Source organism: Typopeltis vanoorti, chromosome 1 (assembly GCF_054136105.1).
Source record: "Typopeltis vanoorti isolate ZY-2024b chromosome 1, IOZ_Tvanoo_1.0, whole genome shotgun sequence".
NCBI lineage: Eukaryota > Metazoa > Arthropoda > Arachnida > Uropygi > Thelyphonidae > Typopeltis > Typopeltis vanoorti.
The window spans coordinates 41905850-41922237 of NC_143549.1; the positions used below are offsets into that span (position 1 = coordinate 41905850).

A 16388-nucleotide genomic window follows, 5' to 3' on the forward strand; every position below is an offset into this window, starting at 1 on the left:
TTAGATAAGGGAGTATTATATAAAGTGATATTCTTTGAAAAAAATCTTAGAAAAAATTCCCTGGCAGGATAAAATAATTTTATTAGGCAATTTCAATGCAAAAATTGGAAAAGAAGAAATTTATAAAAAAAAGTTATTGGAAGCCAAAGCCTAGATGAAGAGACAAAGATTAATGAAGAAAGATTAATTAATTTGGCCACATCCAGAAATTTAATAATAAACAAATATTGCTTAGGTTTATGAGGAAGAATATATACAAACAAACATGAATATCTGATGGTCATACATTCAATCAAATAGACCATATCATAATCAGTAAAAGACATTCAAATTGCATTCAGAATATTATTATTATGTGACACCTCCAGGGAGTCCAAAGACTCATCGAGGGAGAGTGTGCCAACAGCATTGAACGATTGATCCTCTTCCAACTACTAACTGCGCTCAAACTTGTTTAACTTTTTGAGGGACCATTAGTAGCAGAGGCTCTACATCAACAAGCCTTTGTATATTCAGAGCTTCAGAGAAGCTGAGTGTGATAGTTACCCTTTTCTAATTGTTGCGTTACTTAAGATTAAAATAAACAGTAAATATTTTGCAGCATGTATATATTGACTGAGATACAGCATTAAACTAGATATAACAGAAGGGAAAAGAAAATATAAGTGTGAATTATGAACTGTGTAAGATGATAAACTGTTCCAGCTAGAAGGTAGCAGTATAAGGAATGAATGAAGAGAAGGAAATATTTGTTCTGTGAGTTTATAATTAAGCCATAAAAGAATGTTGAATAGCTACAGCAAATCTTTTAACAGAATAGAGGAGAATTGGGAATTCATCATCAAATTCCTGCCATGTACCCTCAAGGGGTGTACAGGATATAACAGTACTACATGAAAAAATTACATCATTACTAACTTCCTATCTACAATTTTCCTCCAAATCAGTCTGTTACTTGTCAAGACTCCAACATTATCAGATCTTATATTTCTATCGTCTAAGGCACTTTGTACCGTATCAATCCACCTATATCTTGGTCTTCCTCTGGGTTGTTTTCCTGCCAACCTAGCAGAGAACACTTGTTTTGCTAATCTTTCCTCTCCCATTCTGTTCAAGTGATCATACCACCTAAGATTAGCTCTGCTAACGCATTCCTGGATGCTGATAATGCAAGTTCTTTCCTAATAACCTCATTTTTAATATGATATTGCCATTGATGCCATCTGTTCACGCCTATAATCTTTTTCAGGACTCTCATATCTGCGATCTCTAGTCTTTGGTCAAGTGTTTTACTTCTGACCCAGCTCTCAGATCCATAAGTTAAAACTGGTTTGAACACTGTCTTGATACAGTTAATTTAGTGTTCCGACTAATTTCTCTCTTATTCCATATGAATTTATTCAATTGACTTCCAACCATACCAGCTTTGCTGATTCTGTTGTCTATTTCTATATTTAATTTACCATCTTCAGTAAAAATTGTGCCTAAGTAGCTGAAATGTTTTACTTGTTCCACAGGTTCTCCATTCACAACACAGTTGATGTTTTCAATGATTCTGCCTATTTTCATTGTCTTTGTCTTTTATTGCTGACCTTCATACCATATCTATTACAACAGCTGTTCAATTTAATCAGAGAATCTTGCAGACTTGTAGCAGATTTATTTAGAAGTATAGCATCATCCGCATAAAGCAAAGAGCTGACATTAACATCTCCAATTTTGATATCAGGTTTAATACCACTTTCCTTCGTAATGTGATCCTTATAGATAACGAATAACAGAGGGGATAATGTACATCCTTGTCTCACACCAGATTTAACATTAAACCATCTTCCTGTACTTCCTTCAATTCTAACTGCTGACTTACAACTCAAATAAAGACTAAGTATTGCTTGATATAATGCCCCATTGACGCCATATAACTGCAGGGTATTGAATAGCTTCTCTCTTGGCACCTTGTCATATGCCTTCTCCAGATCGACAAAACTTAAATACAGATCTTTGTTATATTCCCATGCTTTCTCGATTATTTGTCGTAAAGTGAAGATCTGATCCTGACAGCCTCTATTTGGCCTGAATCCAGCTTGTTCTTCACCAAGCTTTTCTTCCACAATTCTTCTCAACCGTTTCTCAAGTATACTTGCATAGATCTTGCCAGGAACACTCAGTAGGGAAATACCTCTGTAATTCTCACATTCAGTTTTATTTCCCTTTTTATATATGGGTCCGCGTGGTTAGCCTAGTGGCTTTGCGCTTCGCAACCATATGCCTGGCGAAGGAGTGTCCTAGGTTCGATTCCCGTCTACGACGTGAGGAGCTTAAGGATCTTTCTCTGCAATAGCCAAGTTAGCCGGTCTTGGGCGTGGACAGCAGGGTTTTTTCCGTTCTCAGCCTAACAATGAAAAAACGAATTTATAATTTCAAAGTTATTTTTATTTTTCAACATGTCTCCCTTAAGACCAATACATTGATTCCAGCAATGCTCCAGTGCCATTATCCCATCCCTGTAGTGGTTCTCAGTAAGATCAGCAAAATACCTACTCTATAAATATCTACTCTATAGCTGCAATCACCTCTTGATTTGAAGAAAAACTCTGACCAACAAGGAAGAGTTTTAGTTTTGGGAAGAGATAGAAGTCAGATGGAGCCAAATCTGGGGAATAGGGTGGATGTTCTAACAATTCATAGTGCAGATCCCTTAATTTTCAAAACAACCTTTCTGGGCAGCTGCATTGTCTTTATGAAAGATGATTTTTTTTCTTCTACAAATCGGGTCTTTTCTCATGATTTTTTTCATCTAGTCTGATTAAAAGATTGGAATAATTTTTCCTGTTTTACCCTTTTCAAGATAATTAATAAACAAAATGCCATGACCTTTCCTGCTGATGGAACTGACTTTGTCTTCTTTGGCACTGAACAACCAGCTTCTGTCCACTGTTTTGACTGTTGTTTTGGATTCTGGTGTGTAATGGTGAATCCAAGTCTCATCCATAGTAATAAATTGATCTATTGTTCAGCAAGCGTGGCACCCATCTTGCACAAAGCTTTTTCATTTGCAGTTGTTCATGCAAAATATGTCCTACATTTTCTTTTGAAATGCCTTTAGTCTCAGCAATTTCACTCACTTTGACTCGCCAGTCATCCAATACTATATCGTGCACTGGATCAAAATCAGTTTTATTCATTTCTGGTGTTGTTACACTTCTTGGATGTCCTTCACATGGATCATCTTCAAGGCTGGTACAGCCTTTTTAAGAAATGGGTTGCTAAGTTTAAACTTAGCAGCCCATTTCTTAATTGTTGAAAATATAGGTGAAGAGGGCCCATAAACTTTTATGAACTTCGAATGAATTCTAAATTTTATCCATTTCAAGGGATACAGACAACACTTTTGCTTCAGATAGCTGTATAAAACAAACTACTTGATAGAATGACTTGCAGTTTCACATGGATGCTTATGACAGATGTACCAAGTTAGAAAAAAAAAATCATGTCGATAGTGTTACCATCTACAGTCAAGGCCGAGAACTTTTGAGACCACCCACATATTTCCTCCAACTAGGGAAGATATGCATTTAGGGTAGCAATACTCACCTTGTCAGAGTCCCACATGTGGAAACAAGGCTATACCACAAGTATGTAAGATTGACTTGGATGTAAGAGGCTATATATTGCATGATCATCAGCCTACAATATTCCAACCATTGTATAAGCTTGAAAACAGAACATGTGATTAGAGCTAACTTAATAGGAGTTTTATGCTAAAATCAGTCAGATGCCTTAGAGATTTCAAGAACAGTTTTCTAAGGCATGTCCATTAGATCTTGGTCTTCCTTATTTTTTTCAAAACTCTTACATCTGTGGTCTCCAATCTTTGATCAAGTGTTTTATTTCTAACTTATATCTCAGATTCATAAGTTAAAATTGGTGTGAACATTGTTTTATACAGCAAATATAAAAAATACAGAAGAAAATAAACAACATTATAAGAACCTTAAAAACAAAATTGATAAAATGTGCATATCTGCCAAAAATGAATGGTTGCAGGAAAAAGCAAAACTGTGTGAAGAAGCTAATAAAAGAAATGACAATAAAACTGTATATAAAATTACAAAAGAATTAACTAAGATATATAAAGAAACACCACTAACAATGAAAGATAAAATCAATCTAGAAACTGGATCAATACAAAATATTAAAATAATCTGGAAGGACTACTATCAAACAGTATTTCAGAAAGAACATGAGAGGAAAGTATAACAGAAGAGATGATATATATGAAAAGGCACCACCTATAACTGCAGCAGAAATTATAAATGCAGTGAACCAAATGAAACTCTCACTACGGGCAAAGATGAAATATCTATAAAACTATGGCAATATGGTGGCAAGGAAGCCATTAACTACTTAATGAAATTATTTAACCAAATTCTTTATACTGGAGTAATTCCAATTGACTGGGAAACAGGAGTTATTATACCAATTCAAAAAAAAAAAAAAAAGGAGACAAAAGAATATGTGAAAATTACTGACCATAACACTCTTAAGTCATAGTTATAAACTATTTATCTGAATGATTCAAAAGAGAACACAGGTGCCTACAGAAAAAATCATAGAAGAAAATCAAGCAGGATTCAGGCCACATAGATCCACTATAGACCACATCTTCACTATTAATAATATAGCAGAAAAATATTGGGAATACAATGCCCATATAATGCCCATATTTCAAGCAAGCCTTTGATTCAGTTAATAGAAATAAATTGATAACCATTTTAAAAAGTGTAAGAATGGATTCTGATATTTTAACCTTTATTACAAATTATTATGGAGACACTAAAGCTTTTGTTAAAATGAACAACATTAAAACCAAGGATTTCAGAGTTGAGAAAGATGTAATGCAGGGTTGCCCTCTTTCACCTCAACTCTTTATCATCTTTTTTATTATTTATTACAGGCAACTCCAAGGAGTCGACAGACTCATCGAGGGAGACCGTAACATCATGTCAAGAACAACTATTCGTCTTTCACACAGTACCTATCATACCTCGCCTTAAACTCATTCACGGTCATATCACCCACAACAGACTCTGGCAGCTTATTCCACTCATTTACCACTCTCCAAGTAAAGAACCTAGCTCTAACACCCCTGTTAAGCACATTTTTGTCCAGCTTCCATGTATGGCCCCTAGTCCTCCCACCACCAGCCCTATTCTCAAAAATATCTTCTGGATTAATCTTATAGAAACCCTTCGGTAATCTGAATGTCTCAATCATGTCACCCCTTTTCCACCTATTAACCAATTTTTGCAACCCACAAATCTTCAATCTGTTCTCATAAGGTTGGTTCCACAGACCTGCCACCATCTTGGTCACTCGTCTCTGGATCCTCTCCACCTCCTCCCCATCAAGAAGGAACCTTGGCACCCATATCTGGGCACAGTAGTCTAGATGGGGTCTTATCAGGGCTCGATATAGAAGAACAATAACTTGTTTGGATCTGCTTGTTAAAGTATTTTTCAGTAACCAAGCGATTTGATGAGCTGTTTTAGCCACTTTTGCAATGTGCCCCCTAAACTTCAACTCCCTATCCACCAACACTCCCAAATCCCTGACCTCATCAATCTCCTGGAGTATGGTTCCACCTATGTGATATACTGCTGCTAATCTTTTCACTCCAAAATGCATAACCTTACACTTTGCCACATTAAATTGATATCCATTTTCCTTAGCCCAGTCCTCCAAACTATCCAAATCATCCTGCAAAATTTTGACATCCTGTGCACTCACAATTGCTCTACCCAACTTTGCATCATCAGCAAACAAGTGAACACTTCCTCTCAGATCCTTTCCTATATCGTTGATGAACAAATTGAAAAGTAGTGGTCCAAGTACAGAACCCTGCGGCACACCACTAGTCACAAGCAATCTTTTGGACTCCACTCCTGATTTTAAACCACTTTCTGGTATCCTTCCATCAACCACCCTCCTATCCATCTCACCAACCCTATATCCATCCCTGTCTGCTCCAGTTTACTGATTAGAGTTCCATGTGGTATCCTATCAAAGGCCTTGGTAAGATCCAGTAGAATCACTGAAAACCCATTACCCTTACCCAGTTCAGTCGTTACTGTTAAAAAACGTGAGCAAATTACTGAGGCATGATCTTCTACCCTTCACAAAACCATATCCCCCATACAGTATCCCATTTTCATCTATCCAATCCTGTATTTTTCTCTTGACTAGTTTCTCCAAGACCTTGACAACGATTCCTGATATGCTAGCTAATCGGTCAATAATTTACAACAGCAGTCTTGGAACCTCCTTTATTCAGTTGAACTATTTTCACCTCTTTCCACCCCCTTGGGACTAACCCAGACCCGAGACTCAGATTAAACAGAATGGTAAAGGATACTGACAATTCTTTAGCCGCTTCATGTACGACACGAGCTGGTATACCATCCAATCCCACAGATGTATTGACATTGAGGTTTTGTAATAGACTACTCACCTCCCCCTCATTCACCACAATTCCCGTATAAACTTTTGGTTCATTCATTTCTGCAATGTCACCACCTGGATGATATACTCTTGCAAAGTGCTCGCTCAGTAATTCAACTATATCAACTGATTCAGTTACCTCCCTACCATCGGCATTCTTTAAAATCATTATGCCATATACATTTTTTCTTCTACTTGCAACATATCGAAAAAACTGTTTAGGATTGTCTTTAGCCTGCATGGCCAATGTTCTTTCGTAATCCTTTTTTGCTTTTCTTACCACACTCGTTACCCTTCTGGCCTGGGCTTTATACTGTTCATGTGTCTGCCGGTCACCTTTCTCCTTAAATTCCTTCCATAGTTGTTTCTTTTTTTGCAGCTCAAGCTTAATGGTGTTATTCATCCATTTAACTCCTACTTGATTTATTATTCGGACTCCAGGTTATACAGTCAGCCATTGCTTTATGCAAACACTTCTTAACCATCTCCCATGCACTGTCAACTTCTAGCCCTTGCAGTTGTATATGCCATGGCACTGTACCAATCAATCTCTTAAGCTTGTCATACTTACCAGGCCGATAATTCCACATGTACCTTGTCTTAATTGTAAATTCCACACCTTTAGCTACCTCCCAAGTCAAGACCCTATGATCGCTCTCACCAATTGGTGGCAATGTGGTCATATTCATTACAGCCAAGTTTTCAGATGCAATTACTAGGCCAAGCACTCTTTGACCCCTAGTATTTTCCATTATATGCTGTCGCAGATAGTTATCTCTTAATAACCGCACAAAATCCAATTCCTTCCTCCCATGTGTCCTCTCCTCCTTCCAATCAATGTTACTATATTTGAAATCTCCCATAATAATTACCCTCCTTCCACTCATTTCTTCTATTTGCTTATGCATACTATCTCCACCATCTATTCCATCACCTGGTCAAAAGCAGCATCCAACTGTATATTTTGTTCTGCTAGTTTCTACACCAAATAGCCTCAAATGTGCTCTTATCTCTATCCTGCAGGTCCAATTCTATTCTCCTTGGCTGTAGCTCATCCGCTATCATCAATAACATACCTTCCCCCCCATGTTATTCTCCCTGTCTCTCCTGAACACACCATGCCCCTCACATTCAATCCCACTAGCTGTGTCATCTTCTGTCAGCCATGTTTCACTAATGCCAATAACCTGTGGTCTGTAAGTGCCAACCAAGGCCAAAAATTCTTCCTTTTTGTTCTTCTTAATACTTCTGGCATTTGTATACATGAACTGAAGAAGCCGATTTGTCCCATCCCTATTTTGATGCCTTATACTAACTATCCCATTCTGATTTGTGGTCTTTCCTACTCACTTGGGCATATTACACACATTCACACACTCAACTGTCTTCCTAAAATCTGTATATCTCCCCCCCCCCCCTTAATAACTCTAGTTTCCCTGGTTCTGTACATTCACTTCCACCACATTCGACAACACCTTTTCACGTCTCCGCACACCAAATCCATTCAGTGTAATCCTAGAAGAAGTCTGTAAAACTATAGCTGATGAACCAGGTTTAAAAATCAATGGCATCAACATTAATCACATCAAATATGCTGATGGTATCATTATCCTAGCAGACTCTAAATCACAGTTAGAAAAAACTATTAATATCTTAAATGACTCCTGTAAAACTTATAGTATGAAAATAAATCTGCATAAAACAAAAACAATGAAGGTAGGTAGAGAAGAAGAAAATATTTCTATAAATCTCGAAAATCATTCGTTGGAACAAGTTAATAAATATGTTTATCTTGGCAGTCTCATTTCTAGTAACTTCAACAACATGGAAACAGTAAAACACAGACTAAACCGTGGTTGGACCAGCATGAATAAACTAAATAAAATATGGAAAAATAAAAAAAATCCCAACAAGTCTAAAACTAAAATTATATAAAACAATTATCATCCCCATGGCTCTCTATGCTTCAGAAGCCTGGAGATTAACTTAACAACCAATCGAGAAACTTCAAGCATTTAAAATGAAATGCCTCAGAAAAATCAATACCACGCACTGGATGCAACACAAGACCAATGATCAAGTCAGAATAGATTTAAACTTCCCAGAGGATATAACAGATACAATCATTAAACATTAGCTGAGATGGTTTGGACACATCCAGAGAATGATCTCCCCTCATAGATTGCCATATTTAGCTCTGAATGGATGTATAGGAGGTAGAAGTCCTAGAGGCAGACCAAGAAGTACTTGGATAAAGTTGCTGAAAGAACATTCTCATCTGTCCCAGTTATAGAATCATGACTGAGATGGCCAAAGATCGTGATAAGTGGAGAATCTTTCTTCTTAGTGGACTCAACCCATTACCAAGTGGATGAGATGATGATTACAGTCAATTGCATAAATTCTTTTGATATTTCTTCTATGTCTTGGATTTGGGTTATTAATTGATAGAGTAAGGTTTTTGTGTCATCACCTAGAACTACTAGTTCTATAAGAATATTGTCTACACCTGGGCTTTTTCCCTTACTCATTTCTGATAACTTTATATAATTCTTCTTGCATTATTGGGAATCCTAGATTATCTTCAGTTTGATTTTCTGTGTTAATATCAACATTTTGTTTGTTGCCATTATGGAGGTTTTCAAGATAATTCTTCCATTTTGTTAATATATCCTCAGATTCTGAGTAATTTTTCATTTTTTTTCTTTGATGGCATTGATTTTGCTATTCTTATTAAATATGAAAGTCAATTTATTTTCTTTATAGGCTCTATGTTTTCTTTTTTTAAATAATTCATCTATGTTATTATATTGTTCTTCCAGATATTATTTTTTGGCTTGTCTACATTTTCTTGTAATTTGATTTTTAAGATATTTGTATTTGGCCATATCATCTTCTTTAACAACATTTTTATATTTTCTCCTTTCATCCTTAAGGACAAGTCTTTCATTTGTTATTCAATGTTTTCTTTTTTCTTTTTCTGTATTTTTCAATAATTGATTTGATGCATTTGTAATAGACTATTTAATAGTATTCCATTGGTTTTCAATATTACTCTGACTATTTATGTTATCTGGAATGTTGTTGTCAGTTGCCTCTTGGTATTTTCTCTTTACCACTCTTAAATTTTTCAAGGTTCCATCTTATTAGTTTGTCTCTTTTGATTTGTTTCCTATGTTTCAGGTCTGTTTTCATTAAGACATGGTTATGGTCACTACTGATGTTGGCACCTGGATAGCTTTTGCAATTTTTTATTTGGTTTCTGTATCTTTTCTTGACCAATATATGATCTATTTGAATCCTCAGGCACTTTCCAGGTGTATCTTCTTTTTGGAACTTGAAATAATGTATTTGCTATAGCTAGCTGTTTTTGTGTACAAAATTCTGTTAATTGTTTTCCTCTTTCATTCCTACGTCCAAGACCAAATCTTCCTGAAACATTATCATTGCCCTCTTCTCTCATTAGCATTCTGATCTCCCATTATTGTTGTATTTTTTTTTTTGTCACTGTCTTTAAAGCTGTTCCAGATTATTTCTATTTGTTTATAAATTTCTTCTATCTCTTCATTGCTATGTTGTGATGATGACATGTAGACAATTATAATATTAAGGTTTACTGGTTCATTTTGAATACTTATAGCCATGATTCTGTCACTTTGGTTAATTATTGTAGTGATTAAATTTCCAACTTTTTTTCTGAGCATTATTTCAATGCCTGACTCTCCCTTTTTTGTCCTGAATATATTATTCGAAATTCTCCACTCCAGAAATCACCCCGTCCCTCCCATCAGCGTGGGTGTGTTTTGATATGGGAAAAATAAATTTGGAAACCCAGGTTATGTATTAATATATATATATATATATATATATTATTGTGTTTAGGGGTGCATTTTGGGGGGGGAGGGGAGAGAAGAGGAAGGGTTTACTTATGTGGAAACTGGGGCAGGGGAGAGCGTTAACGGGGTGCGGACCATTTTGGTCAACTGACCATCATCGCTCTCCCCTACCCCAGTTTCCACATAAGTAAACATATGTTTACTTAGTTTCAACATAAGAAAATGTGACCTTGCAACTAGTTACAAATCACGTAAGAAATTGGCATCTCTTATCTGCTCTACCAAAGATCAACACTTGCTGTAGACCTACCTGGAATATACCAGCTGCAAACTGTCATACTACAGCCAAACAGAGAGGAGAGCCAGTATAAGGATATCCGAACACAAGAACTACATCCGGTTTCACCAATACAGCAACTTAGGACTTGCTGCTGACCATGCATTGGACCCACCACAGAATACTCTGGAAGAAGGCCACTTTATTACACCACAGCAAGTACAAGTATGAAAGATTATTCCTTGAATTATCCTCAGCTCTGAAAAACATCCCAAACCTCAACAAATTTGGGTGCATAAAACTGCTCCAAATTTGGAGCAGTTTTATTGCATTCTAAGAACATAGCCCAGTGGCCAAGACAATCCAATTTAGCCTGCTAGGGTACCTTTAGGACTCTAGGACTGACTTCGGTTGCTTTTCTTCAACCTCATTTGCTTAATGTTAGTGCCTGCATATACATATCATTGTTTTGTGATCCCTGAAGATAGCAATGTAACATCACTGAAAAATAGGTAATTAAAGTTTTTATAATTAATAATATAGTTTATATTGTAATTTCCTTAAAAAAAAAAAAAACTAGAAGAGTTATTTTTTTTTAAATTCATTTGTTTTCATTCCAGAAGTGATTTATTTTTGGTTTTTGTATATATCTTTTGTAGCTAAGATCAGATGCAAATAAACCTCTAGAAGAAGAGAATTTTCATCCTACAGTACAAAATGTAAGTTAACTTGCAATATCAAACAAATTTAGAAATGAATGTTTACGGAAGGATAAAACATGCATATTTTTTAATGCAAGATAAAGCATTCTTTGCACTAAGAAAATAATCAGTGACAGTATGTTGACAGCATATGGAACTTGCTTCCCCTTTGTCAGAAGTTATTCTGTACTTAAGACAACACGTAGGGAAACTATATTTTGTTTCTTCCTCCCTTTTGATAGTGATGGAGGATTGCACTATACATGCTCAGTAAGAAATATTCTTTCAAATTGCATTGAGTTATATTGAATTCAGTACAGAGGCCAGAAGCTCAATCAGAATGATTGAGTCTCCAGTTAGTAACAAAGGTACAAGTTGCATGTTTCATTACAAACTGCAACAGGTACTTGGTTTCTATTCAGTCTAAGAAAATCCCAACAGGTTTGGAAAAATTCTTAGTCCAGTGCAGTCTGAAAAGCATTAATAAAAGGCAAGACCATGATCCTCTTTAGGAACATAGTTTTGAATAACACAATAGGTAGTATAACTTGTGGGGTGCTTATAGGTCAAAGCTGTATAACCGAGAGGAGACCTCCACATAGCCTTTAAAGGAATGCCGAGAACCATTCCTTCTTTCAACCAGAGCTTCTGACCTAATATCCAATCCTCACCTCGTGGTGCACCCTGTTAACTATCTACCTGGATAGTAAACAAATGAGGATGGGCTGGCAATTTAGGATTTAGCCAAATAAATTGTATTCTTATTGGCTTAAACCAGAAATAAAATAATGGCACAGCATGACAGAATTTCATGCTTGCTGGGGCATTGCCCAGTTAAACAAGGCCCTCATTGTTTTGGCCTGGGAACCAGAGCGAACAATGAAAAGTCAGCTACTGGAACAAATCCTGAAACACAACCTCAATTTAACATCACAAGAGATCAAGAGCAGTACTATCGACATAGAAGCCTGAATGGCAAAGAAATGCAGCTGGCCAATGGAGTTGGATGTACCAGATCGATATAATAGAGGTGACTGAAACAATTGGTGAGATCTCTCTAAGCAATAAATACAAAAAAATAGAGCCTGTGTAGCTCAGTGGATGTGGCGTTTGCATACCACGGTGCTTGGCTGCACGAAGGAAGACTTGATTTCGAGTCTAGTCGACGACTAGAGGAAATTTTTCTAAGCCTTTTTTCGACCGGTTCCTGAGTTAGTTGATCTCTGGCACGGGTAAGCGGGTTTTTTCTCCCAGAAACTTGGTTTTTTTGTCCCATAAACTCAAGAAAATCGACTGTAGAACCCACATTATTTCAGACATTAAATAAGTGTGTTAGGGTTAGGAACCATGAGATGGCGGCACTTGTTGAGCCGTCACTCTTCACTGCATGCCGCTTAATTAGTGATAGCCTTGGGCCAGCTATCTCTGATTGGGTACCAGTGGAGATTGAACTGTCCACTCAGTCTCCAAAAAAGTTAGATAGGGCTAAAAACGGCTTCGCCTGCTCCCTATATATATATATGGGAATAAAAAGGCGTTAGCTGATTTTTTTTTTTTACAAAATGCCATATTCAGGAAATAACAGTCAGGAAAAGGAGTAGCTATAGTATTCAACACTAAATGCGAGGCTAATCTTGTTGGATGGCAGGCAATATCAAGTAGAGTGATATGGACAAATATCAGAATGGGAAACTAACAATGATACTTGTTTGTGTCTGTGGTCCCATAGAACATTTTACTAAGGTAGAAAGTGGAGGAATTTTTTGAGGCTTTAGAGAAATCAACTGACACAATGAAAAAAGAAAACATGGTCCTTGCTGGAGATCAAATTAGCAGAATAGGAAACGATTTTCAGACATATAGAAATATTTTGGGAAAAATTGAAGAAAAGAGTAAAGCTAATAATAATGGCAAATGCCTGTTGGATTTCTGCTCAGGACATGACCTGAACACAGTGTCCCAACATAAAAATGTACATAAATTCACCTGGAGAGAAGAAGCAAGGAATAAGAAAAATCTCGTTGAATACCTAATTGTTCACAGTGATATTTCCTCACTGGTGCAGGACTTTAGAGTGCACAGAGGATTTGAAAATGGAAGTGATCACCATTTAATCTTGAGCAGGATAAAATTGAATTTCACATCGCAAAGAAGAATGTGTAAGAAAGTTTTGAAGCGAATAAAAGTTGAGCAGCTCCCAGATGTGAACTGTAGACTAAAATACACAAACATTGTTCAAGAAAAAATGAAAAAATTTGAGAAGAGGAACCAAATCTTTCTATAGCAGCAAGCCCTGTAGAAAACATTGATTGATTCAGTTAGAAAGGCATTTGGTGATATTGTCTGCAAGGATAGAAAAATCAGAACTCCATGGTCAACGCTGGCAGTTAAAGAGACAGCGAAGGAAAAGATGAAATCATATCAAAGTCTTTTACAAATATTAGAAAGCTAAACACAATGTAAAACTAGCTAAACAAAAGTTATGGGATGCATTTTTGGAAATTATGGAGACAACTACCGTGTTTGAATAAAAACTTTAGTTTACTATTACTAAAATTTTACAATTCGACGTTTCGACCTTTATGTCAAGGTCATCTTCTGGAGCGTACAAATATACACAGGAAACAAGCTATACTGCAATCATACTGGTTCGTTAAAGACACTGACTAACCGCTACCACAATTGTTGGCCTGACCTCTGGTGAAAAAAAAAAAAAAAAAAAACTTTTTTTTACACATCAACGCTAAAGTCCTGTTATTTGTGTTGTCTACTATATACATATATTAACATCATTCCAGCCAGTTGGAGTGGAATGGTTTCTAATAATAGCAGATTGGCTAGAGTCCTGACTTATGTTGAATCTTTCAAATTAGGTTGGCTGAATGTGTGCCATCCAGATCCTTGGAATTTTCATACCATCTTTATTGTTGATATTTGGGTGGTTTATCAGGATTTCACAAGATTCTTTAAATTTTCTTTCGTACCATGTTTTTGTGCGGTGTAAGGAGCAGGTGCTTTTCCAGTTGATTTGGTGTAAGGTGTTGAGTGCGTGGTCTGAGAGGCCTGCTTCACCATAATGGTTATATTTAATGTGTCTAATGTGTTCTTTTTTGCGTATAGGGATTGTCCATCCTGTTTCACCAATGTACGGTAAGTTACAGGTGCAGCGGATGCAATAGACTCCAGGATGTGCTAATGGGAGGAGAGGGTCTTTAGAGGAGCTGAATATGGTTTTAAGTTTAGTGGGTGGTTTAAAGGTGGCATTAAGGTTATAATGTTGTAGGATTCTGTTGATTTTTTCTGATAACCCTTTAATGTATGGGATGGCTATGGTTTTACTGTAATCTAGATTCGTTTTTGTTGTGGTTTTATAGAGTATTTTATTGACAGTATTTTTGTTATAGCCATTGTTTATGAATGTGTCACTAATGATTTTTAGTTCTTGTTTCAGGGCCTGCTGGTTAGAGCAAATAGTTGTGGCTCTGTTTTTAAGGGTGTTTATGACTCCATATGTTTTTGATTATGTTTATAAAGTGTTGTGTGTTTTTTACGTAGGAGGGGGTATGACCTACCAACTCCTTGAGTGTTGCCGCTAATTTCTTGGCTAGGTGGTAATTGGGACTGTCTATTCCTTCCACTATTGGTCGAAGGGGCACATTTTGTTTGTGTATTTTCGGAACCCCATATATTCTGGGGGGGCGGGCATAGTGGGGTTTGAGTTTTTTAACTGTGTCTGATGGCCAAGAAGTGACGGACTTTAATAGTTTTTCTGTTTTGTCCTTTATCCTCTTTGTTGGGTTATAATTTACCATTTTATATGTGTTGTTATCGGCTACTAGTTGGTTCATTTTCAGTATGTATGTTGACCTGTCAAGGACAACAGTGGCACTGCCTTTATCAGCTTTCGTTATTATTATGTTTTGTTTGGCTTTTAACGATTTAATTGCTGCTAATTCTGTTTTAGTCAGGTTGTTCTGTATGGTTTTCTTGGTATTTAGGACATTACTGGTTTCTAGTCGTATTTTGTCTGCTATGTTGTTAGGTAGGGATCTGATGCCTCTTTCAATGTGGTAGATAAAATCTAATTTGTTTACCTTTTTAGGCGCTATTGCGTAGTTCAGTCCTTTATTCAGCAGCGTGAGTTCGCCGTTGTTCAGGGTGTGGCTTGATAAGTTAATCACATGGTTCTTGCTTGTCGGTGGTTGGTCGCTTCTTGTCTTCCTTGTTTGTTGTTCATTGTTGTTTCTCGGGGAGGAAGTCCTCTGATTGGCCGCCATATTTTGCCGTTGTTTCAACCTGTGGAATTTTTTTCTCGAGTTTTTCTTTGTTCTTTTCCAGGGTATGCTTGGCCGAATTGTCAGTAATTCTTTCAAGTGTTTGTAGAATGTCTTGGTTAACATAGTTCGATAGTTCTAATTGTAATTCAGAAACTAGATTTTGTGTTGTAGCTAAGTTTCGGCAGGCTGTTTGGATCTGTTCTCTAAGCATTGCTTTTTCTGTGCGGTCATAGATACGAAGTGCCTTAGCGGATGTAAATTTCTTTTTTAGCCTGATGCAGATCGGAATGAGGTTATTGTCTCTGCATCTCTTAAAAAAAGGCCAGCCGATTGATCAGGAGAGAAATACGAATCTTTACAACGCTTTATAACTTAATCAAAAACATAACACTCGACAAAGACGACTTATTAGTCAGTTTTGACGTTTCTGCCCTCTTCACTAATGTCCCCATCAGTGACACAATTCTCCTACTACAGAACAAATTTCCGCCCGACATTACGGCCCTCTTTGCCCACGTACTAAAGTCCGGTTACTTCGTGTGGCAAAACAAATTCTACCTACAAAAGGAAGGTACGGCCATGGGCTCACCATTATCCCCCCCCCAATCGTGAACTTCTACATGGAAACCTTTGAGCAAAGGGCTCTTGATTCCGCCACGCTTCGACCGACAATCTGGCTCAGATACGTTGACGACGTGTTCGCGATCTGGCCACACGGTCGACAAATGCTAAACACATTCCTCAGCCACCTAAACAAACAACACGAACGCATACAATTTACCATCGAAATCGAAAA

At 36.8% G+C, this 16388-nt stretch overlaps 1 protein-coding gene across 1 annotated transcript in view; it reads left to right on the forward strand.

Annotated features, from left to right (window-relative positions):
- Window positions 1-16388, forward strand: part of LKRSDH (lysine ketoglutarate reductase/saccharopine dehydrogenase) — a 363892-nt gene that overhangs the window by 102347 nt on the left and 245157 nt on the right. Inside the window, exon 11 of the mRNA XM_090398943.1 lies at window positions 11274-11333. Within this exon, the coding sequence (XP_090255069.1) occupies window positions 11274-11333 (60 nt within the window). The remainder of the gene's footprint in view (window positions 1-11273; window positions 11334-16388) is intronic.